The sequence below is a fragment of the Rana temporaria genome, chromosome 2, assembly GCF_905171775.1.
Source record: "Rana temporaria chromosome 2, aRanTem1.1, whole genome shotgun sequence".
Taxonomy (NCBI): domain Eukaryota; kingdom Metazoa; phylum Chordata; class Amphibia; order Anura; family Ranidae; genus Rana; species Rana temporaria.
The window spans coordinates 439,955,157-439,966,968 of record NC_053490.1 but is presented as its reverse complement, the minus strand read 5'-3'; the positions used below and the strand labels follow the sequence as shown (position 1 = coordinate 439,966,968).

Genomic DNA, 11,812 nt, shown 5'->3' with positions numbered 1-11,812 from the left:
AGAATACGGACCTTACCTCTCTAAGTTACGTTGGCGTAACGCATATGAGATGCGCTACGCCGGCATAAAGATGCGCCAATCTACGTGAATCTGGGCCCTTGTTTTTACCCCGTCTCCACACCCGGGATTGGCCCACATTTCAGAACTGGCCAGATATAGTCACCAGCTCTCCCCAGACTGAGGAAAATGTAATAACAGGAAGTTGATAAGAGCATATCTTTATTTGTAGGTGTCGTGTGTTCATACTACATGTTTGTGCACATTCAGGTTGGGAGTGTTGCACACAATGTCCCTGAACAGGACACACGCCTTGTGTTTCTCTCACACCCACCCCCAACGCAGTCTTTACAAGCGACACCCAAGGCCGTGCCCGCCGCGCTCCCATTTAAGGGATACTCGGTTTTAGCCGCGCCCACCCCCCCCGCTGACGCAAGAAGCTCGCGCCACGCCTCCTGCTGCCGCGCCTGCTGCTGTTGCCAGGGAGCCGTTGCCATAGAGCTGAGCGATTGTCCGCGTGCGCAGGCGGAAGTTCCCGGATCAAGGAGCCGCCATCTTTCCCGGGCTCGGCTAGAGAGACAGAGGCGCTGCTGGGAGACGGACACTTACAATCGGCTTCCATCCGCCCAGTAGATCACCCCTAACAGCCGCTAGCTACCGCCATGGATGACCGAGAGGACCTAGTGTACCAAGCCAAGCTGGCCGAACAGGCTGAGCGATACGACGGTAAGGAACGAGCGGCTTTTCTTCCCCCCTCCGTCTCTCTCATAGGTCGGCGGGCGGAGAGAATGGAGGCGAGACAAAATGGCGGACGGTGCGAGGAAGGGAGGAGAGCACAAAGGAGAGGGAGGCCGGGCGGCGGGGGGCTAATTTCCCGGTCGGGGAGTGAAGCCGGGCTCGGTAGTGTGGGGGAGGGGGAGACTGACACCGGCGGGGGAGCTCTGCGGCGGAAGGGCGGCGGGCAGGAAGAGAGACGGCTGCAAAATGGCGACCGCCGAGTAGGGCGAGACCCGGGGGAGGAGGAGTGCAGGCCGGCGGCTCGAGGGGGCCTCAGAGCCGGGCATAGACTGGGCGTGGACCGCATCAATGTCACCACAATGCAGCGGTGACACCGACGAGGTCACCCCCCCCCCCAACACATCAACCTGGGGGAACTACAAATCCCAGCATGCCCTGCGCAGCCCCAGTGGGCTCATGCCTTAACAAGCCAGCTCATTTTTTTTCTTCTTTTTTTTTATTGCAGTCATTGTGTGTGCCAGCCTTTGTCTCATTAGTGATGAGGGTGGTGGCACCCCACTCTCCCTCCATCACCACCTCCATTATTATTTATTTATTAATAATCTTGGGGGGGCCTGTGTACGACGTAGGGGTGTCGCCCTGCCCCCCCCCTCCCCGGTCTTGGGGTCACTGTGGCCATCAGTGGGAGTTTCCCCAGTCTTTGGCCTTGTCATGGTGATGACGGGGCGGGATCAGCTCTGTGGGAACCTCCGCCCAAAGCCACGGGCCCCTGATTTCATTCATTCTCGTTAGACCAGTCCCTGAGCGTTGTGCAGGGACATAGGCAACCTTCTCCTCATGGGAAAGGGTGCGTCCTGCAGGGTGGAGGCGAGCCAGCCTTATCCCGGAGCCCTCCGCAGCCTACCTACACCAATGGCAGTGCGGAGAAGGTGGATTGGCACGTCTGGTGGATCAGCGTTTGTTAATTACGTTGATGTTTAACTATCGCTGTGCCGCTTTCCTACAGGCATAGGTAGAACACAGCGTGCTGGTTCCTCCCCGTCGCTGGGCTCTTTATCCTTTCTATTTAAAAGGGATGCGGCGTGCAATATGCAACTTTCGGAAAGATGCCATTGCATTTTGCTCTCTCCTGTATTATTTTGCAAGCGTTTTTTTTTTTTTTTGGGCTCTTACAGAGGTCAAGGTTAAAGTGGAACATCACCCCTGTGTGTGTTTATTTTTTTGTTCTTCCTCTTGGGGTATTCTCAAGACAGACTCTCAGGTACAGAGAATCCCCCCGTTCTGCAATCTGCCGTGCTGCCATCTTCTTTACTTATGTCACCGAGTTGGCCGTCTCTTCCGGGTCCTTGCAGCCAGCTCCCCGATCTAGGTCTATTTTATTACAGGTCCTTTTTATAGCATTGTACATTCACATCGGTGCCTGCCCTTAAAGTGGCGGTCCCACTTTTAAAACAAATATTAAAAGCCAACAGCTTCAAATACAGCAGCTGCTGACTTTTTTTAATAAATGGACACTTACCTGTCCATGGTGCCTGCGATGTCGGCAGCCGAGGCCATGCAATCGTATGGCTCTCAGCTGCCCCCATGCCATCCTCCCGGAGGGCATCTGGAAATGAAGCATTGCGACCTCACTTCCTGGTTCCCTACTGCGCATGCGCGAGTAGCGATGCGCGTCTTCACTGGTCCCTGCTGTGTTCTGGGAGCTGCGCTGGGGGCACATAGTAGGTGCCAGAAGTGGCATAGATCACAAGGTGATTTATGCCAGGAAGTGGGAGCAAATGCCTGTATTGGACAGGTTGCGGCACCCCCCCGCCCCCCTTTCTGAAAGGTGCCAAATGTGACAACAGAGCGGGGGGGGGGGTTTCCAAAAAGTGGAAGTTCCATTTTTGGGTGGAACTCCCTTTTAAGGAGCTTAGTCTAAGGTCCCCAACTTCCTTTCATGCATAGACTAGGGCAAATTAATCTACCAGCATGTCTTTGGAGTGTGGAAGGAAACGGGCGTACCTGGAGGAAACCCACACAGGGAGAACATGCACACTCCAGGCAGGTAATTTCGTGTTTGAGATTAGATCCAGTGTTTTGTCGAATAGTGCCCGCCGCCAAAAATGGCTCCTCTGGGCGGCGCATGGGCGGTACAGAACGGCACTCAAGCTGGTTTGCCAGCTGTTGTGAAGACTCATGCGTAGGAGGCAGTATTTAAAGTGGTTGTATAGCCTTTTTTAAACTTTTAAATACAGGTAAGCCTATAATAAGGCTCACCTGTAGGTATAGAGAATATCTCCTAAACCTCTACGGTTTAGGAGCTATTCCCCTCGCAATGCGCCGCTGATTGCGGCGCATGCGCAGGGGGGATCCTCGGCTAAAGGACCTGCAGCCGCCGGACCTTGCCGAATTGAAGTCTCCCATGCGCCGTAGTGACGACATCGCCGCTCCAGCCAATCAGTGCTGGAGCGGCGATACCCGGAAGACACGCTGAGTCAAGATGACATTTCGCTCGGCGTGGACCAGGTATGTTCTCTTCTCGTTCCGAGGTAAGTATTTCCTAATGAGCTAGTATGCGGTGCATACTAGCTCATTATGTCTTTTTTGCCTTGCAGGTGTAAAAAAAAAAAAAAATGCATATGTGGGTATACAACCGCTTTAAAGGGATTGTAAAGGTAAACACCTTTTTTCCCTAAATAGCTTCCTTTACCTTAGTGCAGTCCTCCTTCACTTACCTCATCCTTAGATTTTGCTTTTAAATGTCCTTTATTTCTTCTGAGAAATCCTCACTTCCTGTTCTTTAACTCCACACAGTAATGCAAGGCTTTCTCCTTGTTGTGGAGAAAGCCTCTTGAGGGGGCGAGCAGGAGTGTCAGGATGCCCACTAACACACCGCTCCTTTCTCTCTCTATCTGCAAAGTTGATAAAGGAGCTGTGTGTTAGTGGGCGTCCTGACACTCCTGCTCACCCCCTCAAGAGGCTTTCTCCACACCAGGGAGAAAGCCTTGCATTACTGTGTAGAGTTAGACAGAACAGGAAGTGAGGATTTCTCAGAAGAAATAAGGACATTTAAAAGCAAAATGGAAGGATGAGGAAAGTGAAGGAGGACTGCACTAGGGTAAAGGAAGCTATTTAGGGGGAAAAAAATAACTTTACAACCCCTTAACGATCTGCCAATGGAGAATGTCAGTCATTCTTCCTCTCTATGGTGGGGGGGGGGGGGGGGCGTGTTGTGGGGTGTTTTAACCCGCCCTTAGACACAGCCAAAACATGGCATTTATTACAACAAAACCCGCCCCGTAACAGCGAGGCAGACTCTACCAAGTACAGTCTCCCTCTGCTGTTTGCATGGCTTTGGTCTGATGTTTGTTATTTTATAAAGTTTTGTGTGTTATTTTTATAGAGAAAAAAACAACATGTTATACTTGCCTGCTCTGTGTAATGGTTTTGCACAGGGTAGCCCAGATCCTCCTTTTCTGGGCCCCATCTTCAGCTCTCCTGGCACCTCCCTCTTGTCGCATGCCACCACAGCAAGCAGCTTGCTATGGGGGGGGGGGGGGCACTCGAGCTGAGCCACAACTCTGTGTATCCATTCAGACACTGAGTTGTAGTTTGGCCCCACCCCTTTCTCTCCTGATTGGCTATCTAACATTGACAGCAGCGGGAGACAATTGGGAGGGAGAGCCCCAGATGGCCGAGGCAGTCGTGGACATTGCTGGATTGAGGGGGGTGGCTCAAGTAAGTATTAAGGGGGGGCGGGGGCTTCTGCACACAGAAGGCTTTTTATCTTGATGCACAAAATGCATAAAGATAAATAAAACTTTTGCCTTTAAAATAATATTAAGCTTGCTGCCCTAAGTTGCTGAACCATGGGTGGCTTCACAGGATCCCATGGAGCCACCTTTTCCCTGTGTACTATTGGGAGACTGGCTTTGAGTGGATGCCATGTCTATGCCAACATACTTGGGCAGATGGAGGATTAGACTGGCCCATGGTGTGCTTAGAATTCTGAGACCTGTAGGTCCTAAGAGGAAGATCAGGGAAACCTTTTAGGAAGTAATGGGTGTTCACTTCCCACCCAGAAGTTTAGGAAAGTGGTGCACAGGAGCCCAGAGGCTGCGTTGATGAAAACAAGGATACGTTCACCTTGAAAATGTTGCATTTTCCACCCTTAAAATTGCCTGAAACATGCAACATGTTTTGCACGCCTACAGCCTCTCCCTGACCCGCTGCCTCTAGTGACAGTGAGTGTGGGATATTCTCCCCCTGACTTGCTATCACAATTTAAAACAAGGACTGTGGCTGTGCAGGGCTCCACCCACCTGGACCATTTCATTTATTCAGCGTTCTATGAATGACAGAACTACATGTACCAACAGCCTTTGTGGCTGTCTGCTTATAGTTCTCAATGAACTACCAGGAGGCTGTTGAGCGCTCTGGCAGTTGTATATTTCTTCTGTGTAACTGCCCGCGTGTATGAGGTACAAGCAGACCACTGACAGTCGCCAGGGGTCCTGCATTGCACCTGTGATCTGTAAAAAGATGTTCATTTTATGTGTTTACAAAGGTGAACTTCTTTTTAAAGTGTAGAGAATCTGCAAGGTGAACTTTCATTGGATCCAAACAACCCCCCGGCCCCTGCTGACCTGGAGTCCTGTGATCACCTGCTGTTACACATCGGGTCACTGCTTTATCGATGCCGGGATTTGAAATCCCTGCAGCTTTCTCTCCTCTTCTCCAGTGCTGACAGGCTGCCTCCTATATGTACCTTTTGAGGTAATAAGCCGCAGGAATTTCAAATCCCCTGACCGGTGAAGCAATGACCCGATGTGTCACAGCGACTCCAGGTCAGTGGGACTGGGGAGGGGATCCAGTGCAAGTTCACCTTACAGATTTTTTTTTTTATAGCTGCTGACTTTAAGACCCCTTTCACACTGAACACCGCCTGCGCTAGCGTTAAAGCACCACTAGTTTTAGCGGGGCTCTATCGGTGGGAGCGAACTCTTTTAACCCCAAAGCAGGGGTGAATGGCAGTCTGTATACACCGCTATCGCACTGTCCCAAAGATGCTGCTTGCAGGACCTGTGAAAGCACTCGGGCCTTCGCACTGGGGTGTCTTGAGAGGCACTTTACAGGCGCTATTTTTTTGAGCTAAAACGCCTGAAAAGCGCCTCGGTGTGAAAGTAGCCTTAATAAACACACTCGCCTGTCCCATGGAACTTTGCTTTAATATTGGATACAAAAGCTGCCCTCAGTACTTGCCTTATGTGGGGATGCCTACGCTGTCATGCACAGGTAGCCAGGGAGGATTAGATGGGGTCATGATGTGCTGGAAATATCAAATATGTAGATCTTGAGGGGAAGATGAGAAAAACCTTTTGGGAAGTGATGCAGAGTGCGCACTTGTACGGGGAAGTGGTGCATAGGAATTCAGAGGCTGCGTTAAAGAACAGAAAATAATGTTTTCGTCTTCATCAAGTAACCACCTATTATTGTACTGGTCCATTGAAATGTAATTCTGATGACCTAAGGCTTTGCTTCTATTAATACAAAACCTTTTGCCTCATGCTGGCCTTGCACTGTGGGGGAAAATTAGAACTGTAATGAACTGTTGACCATTGAAATAAGTGTTTCAGATGAAGGTGAAAAATCTGTTTTAGCTCCAGGTTTTCTGTCTCTGTTCGCGTGGAGCTTCTACAAGAGATGGAACTCTGAAAGCTGGAGGACTATTAACCAGTATTGCCTGTGGTCTTTGTGGCTGTTTTTCCCCCATTATGCCTTGTTTTGCAATGTTTCTGTATGGCAGCCATCTTGGTAGAGGCAGGGATTTGCTTCCTTCTGCCAGTCTCTAGCAAGTAGAACACTAAGTTGCAGAAGTTTAGTAGCAGATCTCGTACTGCAGATTTATACTATTTTGAGACTGGTGACACCTTTACATACCAGAAGGTGCACAGCTTTTTTTTTTTTGGTGAAATTCAAGGCACTTTTTTGGGGGGGGGGGGGGGGGGGTGCATAGGTACAGTTAACACTTGTATGTTCTTTAAACTCAAATTCCCAATGTTTTAGTTCCACTTTAAGCCCTGGTTCACACAAGTGCAGTTTTGAAGTCGCGCAACTTCAAAGCAGTGCGATTTCTTTCTGCAGCTTGCGGATAACTGTGAGACTTTATTTAAAGGGGTTGTAAAGGTAAACATTTTTTTTCACCTTGATGCATTAAGGTAAAAAAACTTCCGACTATACCGCCCCCGGTTATACTTGCCTGACCCCTCGAAAGTCCCACGCTCGGCCCCGCCATCCTCTTCACCGCTCAGCCTGGTTGTTGATTGGCTAGAGCGGATGGATTGAAAGCGGCGCAGCCATTGGCTGGCGCTGCTGTCAATCACATCCAATGACGCGGCGCGCCGAGGGGTGGCGCCGGGTCATACAGTGACTGCTCGCTGTATCACGGGATTGCGCCCGCAAGGACTCCACACAATGCAAGGGAGCTCGAATGAATGTGTGGAGTTCTTGCGGGGAGGACCAGAGACAGCCGCTGAGGGACCCCAGAAGACGTGGATCAGGGCCACTCTGTGCAAAACGAGCTGCCCAGTGGAGGTAAGTATAACATGTTTGTTATTTAGAAAAAACCCTTGCAACCCCTTTAACAGATGTCAATGCAAGTTGCACTAAAATTGCACAGAATTGGTGCAGGAACATTTCAAAGTCGCTGCTTCTTGAGTCACAGCCAATTGAACAGTTCCATTGCTGCAGATGGTGTGCAACTTGTCATGTGACTTTGAGCTCACATGACAAGTCGCACTGGTGTGAACCAGGGCTAAAGATTGCTTTACCTTAAACAATAATAACAAAATAATAAAAGCATATGGTTTGCAGGTTAAAAAGTGTTTATTTTTTCCACAAGTCCCTGCAAAGTATTACATCTGTGATCAGTGATTGAGTGGGTGCAATGTCAAGCTCCTGAAAATGTAAGAAGCATCAATATTCTAAGTGCTCTGATTGGTACAATTTTAGTCCATTGCGCACTACAGGTTTGTCTGCCATGGTGGCAGACAAGAGTTGGAGTTTCAGTCACAGCTGCATTTGGTTTTAATGTGAGAGGTAGTGAGGATTGGGGTAGTTGGCAACATGTTAAATGTTATACCCTGAATCCAGGTGTAACATGTTGCTAAAGGTGGAGATAGGCTTCAAGCGCTGTTTGCAATATTAGGTAGTGTATAAGGCTTTCACTGTTGGCAGATTTATTTTAGAGGGGTTGTAAAGATAAAAAAATATTTCCCTAAAAAGCTTCCTTTACCTTAGTGCAGTCCTCCTTCACTTACCTCATCCTTCCATTTTGCTTTTAAATGTCCTTATTTCTTCTGAGAAATCCTCACTTCCTGTTCTTCTGTCTGTAACTTCACACAGTAATGCAAGGCTTTCTCCCTGGTGTGGAGTGTCGTGCTCGCCCCCTCCCATGAACTACAGGAGAGTCAAGACGCCCACTAACACACAGCTCCTTTCTCTATCTGCAAAGTAGAGTGTCCTGACTCTCCTGTAGTCCAAGGGAGGGGGCGAGCACGACACTCCACACCAGGGAGAAAGCCTTGCATTACTGTGTGGAGTTACAGACAGAAGAACAGGAAGTGAGGATTTCTCAGAAATAAGGACATTTAAAAGCAAAATGGAAGGATGAGGTAAGTGAAGGAGGACTGCACTGAGGTAAAGGAAGCTATTTAGGGTTTTTTTTTTTATTTTTTTTTTTTTTTTTACCTTTACAACCCCCTTTAAGTGTCACTAGACCTATTTAAAAAATGTCATATTCAAAGCTTTATTCTAATATCTTTTTACATGTTAAGAGCAGTGTTGGTCAGTACATCCCCAGTACATTGTGCAAAGTTTTGAAACTCCCTATTATGGGCATACATTGTATGGGCTACATTTGGTCTACATGGCCCAACTGAATGTGGGAATGTAGCCACCCTCCTTTGCTCACTTCTGAAATGGACTGCTGTAGTGTGATGACACGTCCAGTTCCAAGCCCAACATAGTGGCAATACTCACAAACTGAACAAATATTCAAACTCCACTGCAATTTCTGAGAACTGTACTGCAACTGTGGTAATGTTAATGTTCTTGTGCACCTTCACGGACTTACACATCTGCTCCACCCCTGGACTAGACTTGCAAACCAATGAAAGTTGGGCTGTATGTTTTGGTACCTACAAATCCTGTTAGTTTTGTAGCCTTTCATTTGAGCTGCATATCCTGTTGCAGTTAAAGGATAACTGCATGTTGTCAGGAGATGCATTTTTACCGCCAGCTGACTTCTGTAGCTCTGATACCTCGTGGTTGGACACGAGCTATGAAGCTGGCAGGAAGTCCAGTAGTAGGAGGTAGAGCTCATTTACACTTGTGCTGCCCTCTAAAAATTAGAGGTGCACCGAATGGAATTTTTGGTACTGAAAATTCAGGATGCCCTTAAAGCGGTCCTCCACCCTAAAGTGGAGTCCCGCTGATCGGAACCCTCCCCCCCTCCGGTGTCACTTTTGACACCTTTCAGGGGGGAGGGGGGTGCAGACACCTGTCTAAAGACAGGTATTTGCACCCACTTCCGGCCACACGATACGGGCGAAAGACGGGCATTCCGTCACATCCCGTCTGTCGCCCGTTGTGTGCTGGGAACACTCGGCTCCCAGCACACAGCGTGTGAGCCAATCGGCGGGCGCAGCGCGACTCACGCATGCGCCGTAGGGAACCGGGCAGTGAAGCCGCAGCGCTTCACTTCCTGGTTCCCTCAGCGTGGATGGCGGGGGGAGCAGCAGAGTGACGAGCGATCGCTCGTGCTCTGCTGCGATCGGCGCTGGACTCCAGGACAGGTAAGTGTCCTATTATTAAAAGTCAGCAGCTGCAGTATTTGTAGCTGCTGACTTTTAATATTTTGTTCCCATGGCACATCCGCTTTAACAGCAAATAAGATTTAAAAAAATATAATTGTATTCGACTTCTTAATTAATATCATGAATTTGTCGGCATTATCAGCACCTTCAGAGCAAGAAAAGGTCAAGAAAAATGCACTTCCGTTATGGTGATAACATTTTGCTTGCTGCATTTTTGGTCAGTTAAAAAAACAGCTCCTCATTGAAATGCATTGAAAATGCAGCAAGAACGCATCAATAACACACTCGTGCTATGTTCTTGGTGTGGTTTTTCAGTTGCGTGACCTATGAAATGCATACCATAAGCACAAATGCCACAGAACACAATGTTTCGGCCACCAAAATTTCAGTGCATCTCTACTAAAGTGTTCTGCGGTGGATCATTTTTTTAGAAAGTGTCTGACAGGCAGGGGACCCGGTTTTGATTTCTAAACGTGCAATATAACATCTAGATTGCACAAGGTTGTAACACCATTCCATTTACTTGAATGGACCGTGTTCCGCAAGCGGTACTACCTGCCGCACAGGGCAAGGTTGTGTGTACCTCCAATAGGTACGTTGTGTTACAACCTTATTCCAATATGGTTTAAATTCATTTTTTGCATCAAATTCTACAAACCATACACCATAATGACAACGTGAGGGATGTTTGTTTGAAATATTTGCAAATTTATTAAAACTAAAAGAAAATCACATGTACAGATGTATTCTCACAGCCTTTGCTCAATACTTTGTTGATCTCCTTTTGGCACCAATTACAGCCTCAAGTCTTTTTGAGTATGATGCTACAAGCTTGGCACACCTATTTTTGGCCAGTTTCTCCTATTCTTCTTTGTAGGACCTCTCAAGCTCCATCAATGCACAGCCATTTTCAGATCTCTAGAGATGTTCAATCAGGTTCAAGTCTGGGCTTTGGTTGGGCCACTCATGGACATTCAGAGTTGTCCCATAGCCACTCTTTGTTATCTTGGCTGTGTGCTTGGGGTCGTTGCCCTGTTGGAAGATAAACTTTCACCCCAGTCTGAGGTCCATAGCGCTCTGGAGCAGGTTTTCATGAAGGATGTGTCTGTACATTGCTGCATTCAACTTTCCCTCAATCCTGACTAGTCTCCCGGTTCTGCCACTGATAAACATCCCCACAGCATGATGCTGCCACCACCATGCTTCACTGTAGGGGTGGTATTGGCCAAGTGATGAGTGGTTCCTGGTTTCCTCCAGACATGTTCCATTTTTGTTTCATCAAACCAGAGAATTCTGATTCTCATGGTCTGAGTCCTTCAGGTGCCTTTTGGCAAACTCCAGGTGGGCTGTCGTGTGCCTTTTTACTGAGGTGTGACCTTTGTCTGGCCGCTCTACCATACAGGCCTGATTGGTGGAGTGCTGCAGAGATGGTGGTTCTTATGGAAGGTTTTCCTCTCCACAGAGAAATGCTAGAGCCTCTGTTAGTGACTATTGTGTTCTTGGTCACCTCCATAAGTCCCTTCTCCCCCCAATTGCTCTGTTTGGGTGGGCAGCCTGCTCTAGGAAGAGTTCTGGTGGTTCCAAGCTTCAATTTACAGATGGTGGAGGCCATTGTGCTCATTGGGACCTTCAATGCTGCAGAAATTGTTCTGTGCCTCGACACTATCCTGTCTCAGAGGCTACAGCCATTGTTTGGACTTCATGGCTTGGTTTGTGCTCTGACATGCACTGTCGACTGTGGGACCTCCTTATGTAGACAGCTGTGTCTTTCCAAATTGTGTCCAATCAGCTGAATTTACCGTGAATTCCAATCCAAGTTGTGCTAACAGGATGCATCTGAGCTCAATTTTGATTGTCATGGCAAAGGCTGTGAATACTTGTGTACATGTGATTTTTGTTTTTTGCAAAGATTTCAAACATACTGTCTTTATCAGGTGTTTGTAGAATTGTCAGGAAAATAATGAATTTAATCCATTCTGGTATAAGGTTGTAACATAACGGTGGAAAAAGTGAAGTGCTGTGATTAATCTCTTTAGCGGTTGCAGGAATTTATGACAAAGTGTGGTCATTGTGTGCATGTGACAACATTGACAAATTCTCCACACATGTGGCTTGTATGAGAGGTTTGCAAGAAAAAAGCCACTCTAGGCCACCTTTTTGAAGATTGAGGCCCCCTGGAAAAGGGTGTTCTGGTCAGATGAGACCAAAATGTAATCATT

The 11,812-nt window shown here is 48.0% G+C and overlaps 1 protein-coding gene across 2 annotated transcripts in view; it reads left to right on the top strand.

Annotated features, from left to right (window-relative positions):
- The first annotated feature begins 497 nt into the window (after positions 1-497).
- YWHAE (tyrosine 3-monooxygenase/tryptophan 5-monooxygenase activation protein epsilon) overlaps positions 498-11,812 on the top strand; it is a 36,545-nt gene continuing 25,230 nt past the window's right edge. Inside the window, exon 1 of one of the 2 annotated variants that reach the window (XM_040338400.1) lies at positions 498-723. In XM_040338400.1, the coding sequence (XP_040194334.1) occupies positions 660-723 (64 nt within the window). In that variant the 5' untranslated portion in view covers positions 498-659. The remainder of the gene's footprint in view (positions 724-11,812) is intronic. The other variant, XM_040338401.1, reaches the window with a different exon arrangement.